At 25.9% G+C, this 18,455-nt stretch overlaps 1 protein-coding gene across 1 annotated transcript; it reads right to left on the bottom strand.

Annotated features, from left to right (window-relative positions):
- Positions 1–1,149: 1,149 nt before the first annotated feature.
- LOC136071802 (solute carrier organic anion transporter family member 4C1-like) lies at positions 1,150–17,973 on the bottom strand. The gene is made up of 8 exons (XM_065797131.1): positions 17,833–17,973; positions 16,212–16,593; positions 13,092–13,657; positions 5,325–5,905; positions 4,462–4,603; positions 4,153–4,367; positions 3,812–4,026; positions 1,150–1,471 (listed from the first exon to the last, which is right to left on the bottom strand). Exons 1-8 carry the CDS (start codon positions 17,836–17,838, stop codon positions 1,278–1,280), a joined length of 2,301 nt encoding a protein of 766 aa, XP_065653203.1. The 5' UTR covers positions 17,839–17,973; the 3' UTR covers positions 1,150–1,277.
- Positions 17,974–18,455: the final 482 nt, after the last annotated feature.

The raw sequence follows: 18,455 nt of genomic DNA, 5'->3' as shown, positions 1-18,455 counted from the left end.
TTGTTTGTCAAGTTAGGGTAACCATTATCCCGGTCTTTACGTAGAAAAGCGAAGCGCTAAACTAATTATAATTTTGATTGCGTTCTCCTGCCGAAAAACCTTGACAATTCTAGCCTAAGCATAGTTCGGCATCTAGTTATCAGTGTACACTAAAGGTTTTGTACACCACATATACTGTGATTCACCTTTTATATTCTTTAAAATCGATGTATGCTATAAGCTATGTATGACATAAACACGCTGCACATTTTTAAATAATTTATATGCCAGAGGACTTGCTATACGCAGCGTAATTGAATGCATTCTCAATTCATTCAATGCTTTTAGTTATTTGAAATCACATAACTGGTGACTAAACAAATTTTAATTAATAAACACGTAGAAGTTAATATAGGGTTTTAAAAAAAAAACTAAAAGTTTTTTAAAATACTTTTTCCATAAAAAAAAATTCAAATTAAAACTTTTTAAAAATGGAGAAGTGATTTATTATAAAAATGTGTTAACACCAAATATAAAATATACATATAAAACAATATATATATATATATATATATATATATATATATATATATATATATATATATATATATATATATATATATATATATATATATATATATATATATATATATATATATATATATTTATATATATATATATATATATATATATATATACATATGTATATATATATATATATATATATATATATATATATATATATATATATATATATATATATATATATATATATATATATATAATATACAATACACATAATAAATATTCAAATAAATATATTTTTTTAAAAAGAAGGAAAAAATAGTTCAAAATGTTCAAAATTAATAATGTACTTTTATATACAAATTGGCCAACAATTTTTAATAAAAATAAATTTTTAATGAAAAATAATTTTTTACAAATAATATAAGTTCCTATTCAGAAAATGACGTTGTGATACTTGTTCACTGTATTTACTAAAAAACTTGCTAGGTTCAAAATGGTAACCTTAAACATTTCAAAATTAATAAATTAAAACACTTTATTTTAATAAAATTTACTATGTTCTTATATGAGAGTTAGCAAATTTGCATATTAAGTTAAAAAATTTGAACGGTTTGAGACTATAGTCAAAAAAAAAAAAAAAAATTAATACTTAATACAAAAATCAATTATTAAAAAATATGTAAAAGTAAAAAATTGCAAATAAAAAAAAATAATAATAAAAAAGACCAATAAATTCACAATGATGAATAAATTCTCGTTGACAAATATTGTCAAGTAGCACGAAGAAGAGATATTTTTGGAATGCTATCTTTCTTTGCAGAGTTGTTTAAAATTATTTTTGAATTATCAATTGATATATTACTTGGATTAACGCAACACTCTTCGGAGTCTTTAAAAGGCCTATTTACAAGGGAAGGAGGTTTTATTGTTTTCCACGAAAGGAAGTAAAACACTGCTGCTAAAACTGTAAAATCATAATAAGGTTTTTTTCTGTGACTCAATTTATTGAACTTTTAATAATAAAAAAATACTTTAAATAAACAAGTGACACTCATAGTTACAATTTTTACATTTATATATTTGTCAGAAGTGATGTGGCTTCACATCTTCGACTTCTGTCTTACTTATGTATAAGCTTTAATGTAAATCTACTTTTTGGGTAGTTGAGACAAGAATGATATGAAAAACTTTTGTATGGTTTAATATTGCAAAATAAGGATATTGCAAAATGTTTTGTAAATTATGGAGGAGTCAATAAACAAAAAGTTATTCATATTTTGACCACCAATAAAACAAATTTTCGTCTATGCTAATAATAACAATTATAATAAAAAATATAACAATTATAATAAAAAATATAACAATTACAATAAAAACCACCTTATTCTCATCATATAAGTAGAAGTTTTCTGATGTTTAAAGTAAACAAGTTTTTCAGATGTTTAAAGTAAACAAGGTTTTCAGATGTTTAAAGTAAACAAGGTTTTCAGATGTTTAAAGTAAACAACTCTTAAACATTTATGTTCATTAAGGTTATGATATTTTCTTATCCCTAATTTTCTGTAAAAATAGGTGAACTTTGATTTAAATGTAAAATGTCATTGGTTTTGTTTACTTTTTGAAAAAAATGACCCCTATAGATTTTCAAACGTTCTTATATTCTTAAATTTTTGATAATTTAAATTCTACATCATTGCTCACATATTAAATTTTTGCTGCTAATTTTTATCGGTAAATCTTATTCTGATAATCAACTTCAATTAGTTGTTAACAAAATAGCAACATAGCAACAGCAACAATGAAACAATCAATTGTGAGCAGGTTAGGCAGAAGTCAATGATAAAAAAAATTTTTTTTATCAATAGTTGGTAACCATTCAAACAAAAATACAATATTCCTCCAATACTTATAAATTCCAAGCTTGCATAAGTAAACAGTCACAAATACTAGGTTGCTTAAGTCAATAATCACAAATACTAGGTTGCATGAGTCATCCAGTCACAAACACTAGGTTGCATAAGTCAACATTTACACCATGTGTTTTAATCTTGAAACAAAAATCTTAACATTAAAATTTTGGTGGATAAAAGAAATAAGTACAGGTTTGTATTTATAATGGGTTACAGCCAACTAGATATACTTCAAGCATCTAAATATCTTTATACAAATACTTTATACAGTGCTCCACTATTTCATCTTGCGGCATCGCAACAACAAAAAGAAAAAAACTAATCCAATTCTACGAGCCATCACTTAAAAGCATTGAGAATGGTACAACCAACTCAAATCAACTCAACACAATGACTTCAAAAAACTCATTGATAAAAAGAAGAAAAATAAAAAAATCTAATAACCTTCTTGGCTACACTCTCTTGGTCAAATTCTCTATCAAATATTGAAAAAAGCCCAAAGAAATTATATTTTTTATGACCATATCATGAACATATTGTTCTTTTTTAAAAAATCAAATCTTGTAGAAAAATCTTTAAAAAGAAAACTTGAAAAAAAAAAAGTTTTATAAAAAAACTTTTATAAAAAAAGCTTTACATGAAAGGCACTGAAAACTAAAATTGTTGGTTTTTGTCTTCTTTCAACTGGTTTCAAGTGTTTTTCGAAAAATGAGTGAAAGCAATTGTGATTAGATAACCCTAATGAGAAAATAAAACAGTTACAAACTGTTTGTTGCTGTTGATGTTGTTGTTGCTGGTGACTGGGCAGCTCTAGAAAAAAGAAGCTTCTCACCTCTTTAATTCTACTTAATGTTGAACAACATTTTCGCAAAACCTCAAATTCTTAGATTATCAAAATCTTTATTTCTTTATTGAAGATTTTTTGAATTTCTGTTGTCAACAGTACTGTAATTATAATTAGTGAAAAACTTATTCAATGTATGATTGGTTTATTTTATTCTATGTGTTTTAATTAAAAGGAGTAATGTTTGCTGTTTTTATTTTTACTGTTGATTTTTCATTTTACGGTAAAGCTGTTATTTTATTATTATTAGTAGTAAAATAATTACAATTATTATTATTATTACTATTATTACTGTTACTATTTATTATTACTATTATTATGCCAACTGTTATTATTATTATTTATGTAATTTTATTTGCTTCTTTGTTTATTTATTTTGTTTTTGAAATTTTAAATAAAAAATAAAATCCCAAATCCAAACCAATGCATCCAGGCAAATTGCATTTTCATTACATTATAATACAATATTAATATGAAATAAGAAAATTTTTTATGTAATTTATCACAATTTTCAGCAAAATGCTGAAATATTTATTCTTTTTAAACCTACCTTGTAATATAAATATTCCTAATGTAAGCTGGTAACTAAGTGTAACATTATCGTACAAAATACAATTACCAGCCTTGCTACAATTTGTTTCCCACATATTACATGATTTATCAATAAAAATTCCAAATAAAAGTGGACCAGGAATTGCTCCAAGCAGAGTCAAGAAAATCCATTGAACACCCAAAGCATAAGCTCTTTCATTGTCAGGCACGCATCTGAAAAAATGTTTTAAGCTTAAAACAAAGTTAAGTAAAAAAGCGAACAAAAAATTGCTACAAAACTGGTGCATAATATAATGTGGTGTTTAACATAAATGATAAAAATGACTTTTATTTGCTCACCTCATGACAACCATCTTATTTGGGACTGCATTAACAAAGTTTAGCACTAACATTAAGACTATACCACACAAAAATGGCACCATGTTCTTGCACCCTCTATCACATTCACCTACATAAGCCATTATTTGTGTTGGTAATTGATCTGTTTCACCTGAAGTATTGACTACTAGTCTCTCTGTTGATGTTTGATTAATACAGGAACATTCACTATATTTCTGCATTTAAAAAATTAAAATTGTATTTAGTAAGCAGCAAAATCTAGAAGTTTAAAACATTAAAAAAAAATATTTTTAAAAATTCAAAACTTACAGATTCATCTTCTAAAATCTTTAGACATCCCATATGACATGGTGAAAAGTAAGTAAGGTTGTCTACACCACAAACCGGGTTATAACTTAAATCACTACACTTGCATTGATGGTTGCAGTCTGATATCAAACTTAAGGTAGATCTAATAAAAAAGATGAAAAAATAAAGCAAAACCAAATAAAATATCAATACAAATTATTTTTTGTAAAAATTTGACCAATCATATGTGACCAAATTTGATTCTGAATTAAGAACTTGGACAACCATACATGACCATATACAAATCAGTTTAAACATTTGAAGAGCCAGAAAGGTCTATATGCAACAAATCAGAATGAACAAAAATTTAAATAATCTAGTTTAAAGCATCGGAATTAACTGCATTATGTCAACTCATGGATGGCAAGAGATATGTCTATTTTTGAAAGTATAGAATATAGATTATAGTTTCTGATAATGTTTGCAATGCTGACTTAGCAATGGAAATCTCAAACCTTGCTTGATATTTATCTTTGATGATTCCTCCTATTCATGCAATAATGAAACAGAAATAATTTGGAAATGAAGGGATGTTATACTAATACATATATGAACTTCTAAATATATTTTAATGTATTAAAGTGTTGGTAAGATAATGCATTGGTTAATGTACTGGTTGTGTGACTGATGTGTTAGCTAACTATCATATTGTATGTATTGGTTAGCTCATGTAATTTTATAAACATTTGATGTCCAATGTTTATATGTATACCATTGCTTATATAAATACCAATGTATGTATATATATATTGTTGTGTCAGCTTTAATTTTTCCATTAAATGTTTGTATAATGTGTTTTACAATATATTAAAAAAAAAAATTACTGATTGAAATATGGTTTATGTACTCCAGCTACTATGGGAGATCTGCATCCAGGTATAAGAAAGGATGCCACTGACAAAACAGCAATTACTTGGAAAAAAAAACAATATCTTGATGCTCCCTCACAAGTATCTTTGCCATGAAATTGCCGCATTAAATAGCTTCCAATAAATATACCACCAGCTGTACCAGGTATTAGTGTAATACCTGAAGCAACACCAGCATGCATGGTGGAAACCCCAAACTGAGCTTGAAGATATTTAACTACAAATGGGCCAAGGCCAGTAGCTATTATAGTACCACAAGTTAAGGCCAAAGTATTAAACATAAATGTAGAATTTTTCAGTAAATTCATTGTTGCAGGAATCATATCAGCTAGTTTGCCTTGAAGCTTTTTATCCTCTGGTCTTATCGATCCATCTCGTATGGCTTGCGCACGAATTTCTTTTGCACCAGGCATTGATTGTGGGTAGGCTAATAATGCCCATGAAGATATGAAAATAAGAATTCCACCAAACAAATGCCCAATCCACCAAGCTCCAATCCACCTGGGATCTTCTGGGTTTAAATGAATTCCAGCAGGCTGTGATATGAAAAAAAAATTACAATAACCATATGTAACACAAAAAAACATTAAAAAAAAGGCATAAAATAGTTTTGTTGAATAAAATATAAACATATAAAGTAAAGCTTTTGTGGATTGATTATTAGTAGAATTGTCATGCTGAAGTTATTGTAGTTAAAAGCATTTGTATGTTTTATGTTAAAGTTAAAGATTTTGTGAGGTTTTGTTGAAGCTAAAAGAATTGTAAGAATTTTATGTTTAGGTTTATAAGTGTTGTCTATTTTTTGTTCATGTAAAAGTATAAAATTTATTTATATTAAAGTTTGTACATTTTACATATAAAGTTTATCATGTTTGTCTGCTATTATGTATTTATGCCATTATATTTTTGCAATCATGTCTGCCTCTGTGCATCATGTAGGTCTGCCATCATGTTTTTGTGCATTGTATGTTTGCTATTAGTAATTATATTAGTACTTATTACATATGTTTGATGTTGATGTTGATGTTTAAGTATTGTTCGTTTGTGTTGAAGTGTATCCATAATGTTTGTCTGCCAGTATGTTAACCATCATCTATTTTTTCCATCAAGTATGTTTGCCATCATTTAAGTTAGCCATCATGTTTCTGTGCATTGTATGTCATCCATCAGTTCACATTATATATGCTTAGCTCAAAATAACTTGAGTTAATTTGATCTAGAGAATATAATAAAAAAAAAATTATGTGATGTCAAGAGAAACCACTATAAACATGAAAAATATGCTTTAAATTATTTCTTCTATTTCATCTTTACTACTCACTTGGTCTAAAACCATTACTCCCTAATACAAAATATACCTGTATCAGATCTTCATATATACTTCAGGCCTTGCTTTAAATAAAAATTGCTTAACCCTTTCTTTCCCAATTTATGAAATTTAAAAAAAAAAAAGTTACAATGACATTCAATATTTTCAAAAAACAATTGCGAATTGGCAAGATCATTTTTAAATTGCACATGTTGTCATCTAGTAGGAAGTAGCAAAATTTAAGCATTACTTAAAATTAAAAAAAAAGATAAAACAGGGTTTGATTTTTGAATTGAAAGTTTGCGTTACCAAATGGCAACATTGGGAAAGAAAGGATTAATTCAATAACATAATATAAATTTGATGTCATAAAGTTCTTCTTTTTTAAGGACATTTTTTTAACTACCACAATATAATAAATTACCTCAAAACAAGTTGAATTGAAAAATTAACTCAACAAAAACAATGTAGAAATGTTATTACATGTATACAGATATATATATATATATATATATATATATATATATATATATATATATATATATATATATATATATATATATATATATATATATCATATATATATATATATATACATACATATAATTAAATATATATACTAGGGTGAAGCGATTTTAAAAATTTTTTAAATTTAATTTGCCTTAGCTGCGAATTGATGTCTTTTGGTGAAAAAAGAATCTTACTTTTTTTTTTTAAATTTAGATGAGTTCTTGAGGTTCTTCTTTGGATTCTAAATTTTTGAAGGGTCCTAATTTTTCCATTTTTCAATTCGAAATATTTTACTAGAATCATTCACAAAAGTTTACTCCACGTAATAAATATATTAATAATACTAGAATATTTTTTTACAGCTAAAGAATCATTAAAGTATGGAACTCACTTCTTGACCACATTAGTAAACTCGCCCTCGCTGTCAGCATTCAAATCGAATTTAAAAAAGTATGAAATTGTCACACAGTCTACTAACTTGGTTTTTTCACATTTACTCATATTGAATTTTCTTTTTTTGTTTTTTTGGTGTTACATAAGAATAATTTAGTAATTACCTGTCTCACCATTTTATATTTTGTACATTTTTCACTTACAAATAAATAAATAATAATAATATTGTTGACATTTTTTTTCTTCTATCAATATGTAAACCTGGTACTGAAAAGAAGCAGAATAATAGGCTGATTTTGAAAATATTCTTTAAAACTAAAAAAATAAAAAATAGATTCGTTTTTTTTATAAAATATTCAAAAAGTCTTCAACAAAACGAGGGTTTTTAGTATATTGTTGCAAATATTTTTTTAACCCAAAAATTTTTTTAAATAAAACTGTTATTTATAAAACAAGCATTTTTTCTGCTTTTTTGAGTCCAAGGTTGATATGGTTTAGAAAGAAAAAAAATTCATAAATATTAGGACCTGTCACCAATTTAGAATCCAAAGAGGGATAGATTAAAATCTCATCAAAAAAGATTAAGATCTCATCAAAATCATTATTTCTTTACTGTCTTCTTAAAATTAATAGACATTGATTCGTGTTTCGGGAATATTGATTTTTGAACTTTCTTTTTTTGCTATGAAAATGGCTCTACCCTAATACATACATACATACATACATACATACATACATACATACATACATATATATATATATATATATATATATATATATATATATATATATATATATATATATATATATATATATATATATACAACCCTTGGAACTAGGGTCAGCATAATGCCAACCTAAATGCGACCTTCTTTATAAGTTAAATTTATATATATATATATATATATATATATATATATATATATATATATATATATATATATATATATATATATATATAGATCTATAGTTTGTTGGCTTTGGGAAGAGCGGAAGGAAAAAAGTGATTCTTACGCCAACACATACGTCACTTTTAATTACTTTTGACTTTCGTCCAACATTTTCGCGTTGGACGAAAGTCAAAACCATTAATTTAATTACAAATTAATTGTTATATAAAAAAACCACAAAAACGCAAATTTAATTGACCAGAATGTTTTTAAAAACATTCTGAATGTTTTTAAAACATTCTGAATGTTTTTAACAATATAAACAATGTTTTTATTTTTATTTTTTTTAATAAAATGTTTTTATTTTTATTTTTTTTAATAAAATGTTTTTATTTTTATTTTTTTTACTGTAAATCATGCGCGGAGTGTTGCTACATCGACTATCTTATAGCCTGACTCGCAAGGGAGTGTTGCTACATCGACTTTTTTATAGCCTGACTCGCAAGGGAGTGCTGCTACACCAACTGACAAATAGCCTGACTCGCAAGGGAGTGCTGCTACATCGACTGACAAATAGCCTGACCCGCAAGGGAGTGCTGCTACATCGACTGAGGGTTTGGTCGGGGCAGGCAGTCTATCATTGTTAAAAAAAAAAAATTCCGGTCTTGCATTTTAATTTTTACTTTTTGTCAACAAAATATGGAAAAAACTTTCGGACAACATCTAAGGGTTCTATATATATATATATATATATATATATATATACATATATATATATATATATATATATATATATATATATATATATACAGCAGCGTCCAAAAGTAATTGAACAAACACCTTTTTTGTTATATTTTCTCATTAAGTTAACAATTTTTAATGAAATTTCGCTTAAGCGTGTCAAATTATACTACAATTATGAAAAACAAAATAAAAAATCCCTTTTGGGAGTAATTACTAAAAATTTTGGTGAAAGAATGGAAATGATTGGCTCAAAAGTAATCAGACAAACTAAATTCTAACAACGTTAGACTAATTTAACTTCTTTTTCTGAAGGTAGATTTTTATAAAAACATTCACTGATCAATAATTTGCAATGGGACATAATAAATATTTAAGCGAGGCAGTGAAAAAGTTGATTGTACAAGCATCTTATAAGAATGCGCAACAAATTTCAATAGATATGAACATTCCGCAATCAACAGTTGGTTATACATTAAAAGTTTTTCAACAACAGAGTCACTTCCAAGTTTCAACAAAGTCAGGATGCTTGAAATCAACAACTTTTTTCCAAGATAATGTTGTAAGAGTGCAAAAGAAATTCATAGAGAGTTTACAGTCACATCAAATTTCTTGCTCTTATGCAACAGTAAAGTGTCGCTTAAAACAAAACAACCTTTTTAACTGTCGTCCTGTTAACAAACCTTAGAGTACGGTTAAAATTCACTAAAAAACATCTAAATTGGACAGCAAACCAATGGTCAAAAATACTATGGAATGATGAGTCAAAGTTTAATGTGTTTGGTTCTGATGGTATTAAATATGTTTGACGCCCAATATATCTTCCAAATGATGTTAAGTACCAAGTTCGTACAGTAAAGCATGGTGGTGGTTCAGTAATGGTTTGGTCATGTTTTAGCCATGATGGAGTAGGTCCAATCTATCGAGTTCAAGGCATTATGAACCAAAACATGTATAAAGGAATAATCAAAGATATAATGCTGCCACATGCAAAAGACAAAATGTTGCATGGTTAGACTTTCCAACATGACAACGATCCAAAACACACCTCCAAGCTAGTCACAGAATTTTGGGCTCAAAAGAAATTTCATATCTTGGAATGGCCATCACAATCTCCGGACCTGAACCCAATTGAACATCTTTGGGAACATATTGAGAGAAAAATTAGTGTTCGGAAACCATCTAGTCAGCATGATTTGTTTGAGTTGATTAAGCGCACTAGGGAGGAAATACCAATTGATGTTTTAATTAATTTGGTTGATTCAATGCCACCTAGATGTAATGCTGTCATTGTGGCAAAAGGTTTTCCAACGAATTACTAGGATTATGCACAGATTATATACATTATGTAACAGAATATAACACTATGTAACATAAATATTATTTAACAGAAATCTTTATAAAAAATGCTGAAAACTTATCCTTTGTTGAGAAAGTTTTTTTTTTAAACAACATATTTAGTTTGTCCAATTACTTTTGAGCCAATCATTTCCATTCGTTTATTAAAATTTTGAGTAATTACTCCCAAATTTGAATTTTTGTTTTCTCTTTCATAATTGTAGTATAATTTGACATGCTTATGCAAAATTTCACTTTAAAATGTTAACTTGATGAAAAAATATAACCTAAAAGGTGTTTGTCCAATTAGTTTTGGACGCTACTGTATACAGTGGCGAGCAAAATAATAGGTGTAAATAATAAATTTCACTTAAATTGACATTTTACAGTATATTTTATAAAGTGACATCTAGGAACTGATTGCTACACAAACTATGCTTATTTTATTATAACAGAGAGCAGTATATTTCCAATTTCTTACAAATTTATGAGGGGAATACCCTATTTATATATTTAACCTACAAATTTGGTGGAGCAAAATAATAGGTGTGTGTTTATTTTAACCTGTTTGCTGTAGGATTAAAAACATTTTATTATTTTTATTTGTTGTTGATATAAAGGTAAGGTCAATATTTATGCAACTTATATAAAATAATAACATATCATATTTGTATTGAATTAGAATTAGATATAAAATGGGACGAGGAAAACATTGCACAGCGATAGAAAGAAAATAATATCTTTGATCCAAATGGTTTTTCAAAAAAGTTTTTTGGATCAAAGATATTATGACCCAATATACATACGTAGACATACTAAATAATGTCATGTTGCCATTTGCCGAAGAAAATATGCCGATAATTTGGCATTTCCAACAGGACTGCGACCCAAAACATACATCCAAAGCTGCGAAAGAGTGGTTTACGACCAATAATGTAAAAGTTTTAGAATGGCTTAATTTTTATTAATTTCTGTTTATTTATGTAATAAAATAAAAGTTCTAATAAAAATTCAAACTTTTATTTTATTTGTTTCAAAGATATTCTCGTATTTGTTAATTTTTTGGTTCGCACCAATTATTTTGCTCGCCACTGTATGTATGTATATATATATATATATATATATATATATATATATATATATATATATATATATATATATATATATATATATATTATAATATTAAATACTAATGATCAACAAAATTTAAAAAAATATTTAATATATAACATAATATAATAAAAATATTTAAACTAATTTCTTTTTTTTCTAGACATTTAAGTTAAAAATTAATAAAGTCCATAATTGCAACTTTGCAACTAACAATGATTTTTTAATTCTTAAAAGTTAGTAACAAATGAAAAGTATAACTTCTTGCAAAAAATAAAAAATTTAATTACTTTATCAGCTATTTTGATGTGAAAACAAAAAAAACAAAAAACAAAAAACAAAACTATTTTAAGTTACAAAGTAGCGTTTATCAAAATCATTGTATATATCATTTTACTTCCAATTGCCTTATGAAAAAAAGTTCAACTTAAGTTTTGTGTGCACACTTTTGATGCAGCCTTGGTATGGGTTTACAAGAAATGTCACTTTTTTGAAATAAATAAAAACTTAAAAGAAGGAAAAAACATCAAAATAAGAATTGTAATTGATAAAAATTTTCTAAGAAAGAATAAATTTTAAATCATTAAACAAGTTATAGAAATATTTTAAAATAAAATTGAAATAGAAATCAAAATTTCTTTGTTTTGAATTTTACATAAATTTGTTTCACTTGTAAAAAGTGCTTATATTGAACATAATTGTTTTTCAGACTTTTCTAACAAACATTTTTACCAAAAGGTCATTCAAATGTTTAAATGGTTTTTACAAAATTAATTACTTCTTTTATCTTACTATTTGAAAGATGTCTTTAGGCTAATTTAAATATTAAAAAATAATAAAAATTGCTTGACTAAATCATTTAGGCATATATAAAATTGCTATAAAATAAAAATTACATTAATATATTCTACAAATAGAGTGGTCAATATTCTTAAAGAACAGAGCAATAGTAAATTAGCAAAAACACTTCTCTAATTTTTTTATGACAGACTATTTCTACTTCTATAAGTTCATAAGGAAGCTTCCTGATAAACCCACAGAAGGAGAAACAGCCTGTCAAAGAAATATATATATATATATATATATATATATATATATATATATATATATATATATATATATATATATATATATATATATATATATAAACATCGTGTAATTGCAATCTGTTGGGGCTTTTAGTATCTATTAATGAAGAAAAAAGTTACAACAAAATTCAGCAAACTTTTTTTTTTTTTTTTTGTATTAACATGTACATTTTAAGTATTATTATTTTTTTCTTTTTTTTCTAATTTATTTAATTTATTTCTGATTTATTTACTTAATTCTTATTTTTTTATTATTATATTAAAGTTCTGTATATAAAGTTCTTTTGTGTCTGTTGAAAAGTGAAAAGTTTAAAAAAGTTATAAAGAGTTAAAAAATACTAACCTGAATTAGATCTACATAAACATTTAGTAAAGACCCACCAGCTAAAAATCCTAAACCTGGTCCAAAAGAGGTTGAGACATACCAAACCCCAAGATATATAGGCACTACTTTGGGTTTAACATTTTCATCTATATAAGCTGCACCCAATGTAAACAAAGGAGCTGTGCCTGCACCAACTAACAACTTAGACAAAATGAAGATGAACCAATAGTATCCCTCCAAAGAGTTTTTAACTTCACATTTTACTTCTGAACCTGTTCGTTTAAAATTAGAGTCAGTTGCACAAAGTTCCTGACTTAATACAACAGACACATTATCTGGGATGTGTTTACCGGTTAAACTATGGGGTAAAACATACAATAAGCACCCAAATGCAGTTACCATAGCACCATAACCAAGATATTTTGGCTTGTTGCCAAAGCTACCATAAAAACTAAGAAAAGCTATCAGAAGTAATGAAGAACATTCTTTTGCAGCAACAATCATCCCTGACTGCTTACTACTGAACTTGAACTGCTTTTCTAAAGTTGATAGACCAACATTTGTGAAACCATTTATAATCATGCCTAGATAAAATGTAAAAATAAGAAAGTATTGTTATTATTTGTGAATATTATCTTTTATTATTTTATTTAGGTTTTATGGTAGCATGCTATGACAGATTTTGAAAAAAATTGCATACTTTGACAAATTACATAGAGAGAACAAAAGGAAGAAAATCAGAAATTTTTTTAAATTTTATAACATTAGAATCACTTTAGTTTTAGTAAACCATGAAATACCTTGAAAAAACAGATCCATATAAACAACTTTTACTAAAGTTATTAACATCTAAATACCAGTTTATATTTGAAAATAGAAATTTTATGCAAAATTACTTAAATATTTTTTAAGAACCTCAAACAACTAATCTAAAATTTTAAAGAATCATGTCATTTCTGTAATGGATCTTAGCTTAGGTTTATGCTAATTTATGCTATGACACAATACAATATTGAAATAAAGATACACACAATTTTCAGTACATAAATTGACTGATGGTTTAGGGTATGGGTATTAAATGACTAAAAATATGTAATAAGTAAGAAGTGGCATAAAAAATATCTTTTAGGGATCTATGCATATATGACAAATAGATCTCTATTATTCTATGCATATATGATAAATAGATCTCTATTATTCTATTCATATATGACAAATAGATCTCTAATCTTAACAATCTAATTTTAAGTAGATAGAGTAAGAACTTTTGATTGGGTTTTTGATTTGCCATATTTATTTTGAAATAACTAAAAAAAAACTTAAACTATTCATGAACATCACAAATACCCACAAGTTTCAGCATGACGGAGCACCCTGTCACAGGGCCAAGCTTGTGAGTAGTTGGTTACGTGAGAATGGGGTTAAGATCATTAGCCCCTGGCCTGGTAACTCACCTGACCTTAATCCCATTGAAAACTGCTGAAATCATATTAAAAACAAAGTTCAGAAACTAAGACCCTCATCTTCGGATGATATTAACCTTATGTATTTAATAGATAAAACATTAATTAATGTTTCAATGATATTATTTTTGTCAATTGTAATGGTTACTAGTATATTTTGATAAAATAAATGAATAATTTAATGAAAATTGTGTTTTTTAATGCAATAAACTTTAATGTTCTAAACTTTTGATTGCAACTGTATATATATATATATATACTATATATATATATATATATATATATATATATATATATATATATATATATATATATATACATACATATATATATATATATATATATATATATATATATATATATATATATATATATAATATATATATATATATATATATATATATATTATTTTATGTTTGCTTCATAAGAGATGTTCTGAGTTCGATCCCCACTATGTCCCTGGTAGTACCGTGCTTAGCTTGTTTCTCCGCTCTGTGGCCTTGTTTGTCAAGGTTCATGTTTTGAAGTTATAGAGTTTAGAGAGGGTTATAATCACAATTAAGTAGCCTTGTATTAAGTAGCAGTAAGTTAGCCTTGTCTGTAGTGGCCTTCTTGGCCTAAGTGAGGTGAATTAGTATTAATATATATATTTACAGTACTTTCAAATAAAATAGGCGCAGTGACGTATTTAGTTCATTTGCTTTAATGGAGTAAGTAAATGCAATATTTATATAGGTCGCTTTATAAACGAGTTCAATCTCCACCACGTCCCTGGTAGTACCGCGCTCAACTTGTTTCTCTGCGCAGCGGCCTTGTTTGTCAGGGTTCGTATTTTGGAGTTATAGAGTTGAGAGAGGGTTGTAACCACAATTAAGTAGCCTCTTCATCTGTAGTGGCCTTCTCGGCCTTGGGGAGGTGAAATAACAACAACAACAACAGGTCAAATCAACTAACACATCATAAAGAGAGGCAACTACAGCCAAGAAGGCTACTTTAATTGTGGTTACAACCCTCTCTCAACTCTACAACTAACCTTGACGAACAATGCCGCTGCGTGGTAAAACAAGTTGAGCACGGTACTACTAGGGACATGGTGGGGATTGAACTCAGAACTTCTTGCTTATGAAGCAAGCGCTCTACCACTACACCACTATTGCATAAATATATTTTTTTTTTTCAAATAAATTTTTAAACATCAAAGTTTTTAAAATTGATGCAGTGATATCATTGAAGCAAAATCATTGATGACTCAACAGCCTAACAATGGCAGTAATTTATAATAAAAAAGTAGGACAAATTTAAAAGCATTTTCGATCTCAGCCTCAAAAAGAGGTTCAATTTCGATCTCAGCCTCAATAGCAGTAATTTATAATGAATTAACATTGAAGAATGAATTAACAGTGAAGTGGAAAATAGTTGTAAAATACCTTGCTTAGTGAAATACAAACTTCCACCTTGATAGTTGAAACACCTTTTATAAAAGTTGTAACTACATATTTTTCAATTGCAGACATTTTCATAACTTTTCATTCATTTAAAGTTGCTTGTCATATTTAAAAATGAATAAAGTGGTTTTTATTTAATATTTTTATTTTCTCTATTTAATTTAAAAATTTTATTTTATTTAACTTTAAAAACATTTCAAAACAGCCATTAATAAAAAGCAAAAAGTTACCTTGTGAAATAGAAAACACAGCTAAAAAAAATAAAAACCATTTTGCATTATTCAACTTCTGTAGCTTTTGAGGCTTAAACTTGTTCCAGCCACATGTCAATGTATGATCTAAGTGTAGATTACTGGTATATGGACTATAAATTTGTGGCGTTGGGGAACTAATAGGACGAGTAAACAACTCTGTTGATCCAGTTTTATTGTAGCTGTTTTTAACATATGATACATTGCATAGGTTTGAATATTGAGTTTGGTTAGCACTAACACTATAACTGTCAACACTTCCAGAACTTTGAGGTAATAAAGTTATATGATGGGTGCCAGCATTGAGAGCGTCATCATCATGCATTTTAACTCTCTCATTATTTAATTGCAAAAAATTATGCTAAAAAAAATTTAAACTATATAGTAAAAAAAACAAAACAAAAACAATAACTAAAACAACATTTAAAAAAACATGACAATTTATAAAAACAGTTTATAAATTATTTGATTTAAAACAAACTAACATACATTATAAAATATTAACTTGTAACTTGTAACCTGTAACTTACAACATATAACATTTAAACTTATTAAAAAGTTTTTTCAAGAAAAAAATAAATTAAATCTACAAAAAGATTTTTATGATGAAAGGTATGAAATGATAAAAAAAAAATTATTTAAAATTGTTTTAATCTTTTTATAAATTCTGACTGATCAGGGTATAAAAATTCAAAACTCCAATCAAATCAAAAAGCAAAAATGGAAAAGAAGAATTTATTTTACAAAAAATTTTATTTTCTCATAGTTGTAAAAAAATCTAAAAAAGTAATTTAAAATAATAAATAGCTGAAATTTTTTTAAACAATTTTCAATTTACACTTCTACATTTTATATAAAAAAAATAAATAATTAAATAAAATGTCTCAGGAAACACTAGGGCATCACCACAGGGTGTTGTCACATTAAAAAAACAAACAGTTAAAATCAAAAAAACAGCATGGAGCCTTTCACATTTTTTCCTCATAATTGATGAGCTTCAGAAAAGTCTGTCTGTTTAAAACCTAACTCCTACAACAAACATGAACCTGTTTATGGAATTAGTAATCAACAGTACTGTAATAAATACACCATAGAGTTTTCAAATTATATGACTGGTGCAGCTGCTAGATATATATATATATATATATATATATATATATATATATATATATATATATATATATATATATATATATATATATATATATATATATATATATATATATATAAGTAGAAAATTACTTATCAAGTTTTTTATTTTACATTGTGTTTCTTCAATAAAGACTTATTTGAAATTTCTGATAAGTCTTTACTGATGAAACAATTTTTCTTATTTTATACTGATGTATAATAAACAATTTTTCTTATTTTATACTGATGTATGAAAAATTGATAAATGATTTTCTATTTATTATTGCTCTGTTCTTTTAAAAAAGATTGAGCCCTATATTTTTTAGAATACATATAAAATTACTTAAAATCATTTTTTATTCTTCTTTTTAATAGTATATAAAAATTTAAAAAAAGTAATAGCAATAGATTTTGATTTTTATAAATATTAAAAAAGTATTATAATGAAATATTATTATAAAAAAGTTACCAGCATGCACTGCAGTAGTGTTTAGATATTTGTGTGCACTTTGCAGAGAAAATTAAAAATGTAAAGTTTATCAAAAGAATAACATAAAAAAAAATTAAGCAACTTCAAATAACAAGAGGATGTTACAGAAGAAGAATTACTGAAGAATGTTATAAAATATTTAAAATTTGCTTTATTTATTTAAATTATTTATAAAAACAAGAAAACTTTCAAAATTGCTATGACTACAAATAATAAAAATTAATAATTAAAAACTATATTGAAAGACTTTGTTTACCACAAATATGTCATTAACATATTGCTGATAACATATTTCAAAATGAGTTGGCAGTAGCACTTGTAATTAAAGTTAAAAAAAATAAAGAAACAAAATTTAAAATGAATTTTGAGAAAATCTTTGGACTTGCTTAAATATTTAACAATTCTAGTTACTATAGTAACATAATTATATCATACTGTACAAAGTTTAATAATATTTTAATTTATTTGTATAACCAAATGTTATAACTTTTATCATATAAATACTTTAGAAAAAAAAAAAAATTAACAAAAAACTTTATATAAGATGCACATTGATGTGCATTGACTTAATTCATTATATTAGTACCCCATAAAATTTTGAA

The sequence above is a fragment of the Hydra vulgaris genome, chromosome 05 (genome assembly GCF_038396675.1).
Source record: "Hydra vulgaris chromosome 05, alternate assembly HydraT2T_AEP".
In the NCBI taxonomy this organism is placed as follows: Eukaryota; Metazoa; Cnidaria; class Hydrozoa; order Anthoathecata; family Hydridae; genus Hydra; species Hydra vulgaris.
This window is presented reverse-complemented; position numbering and strand designations above follow the sequence as displayed.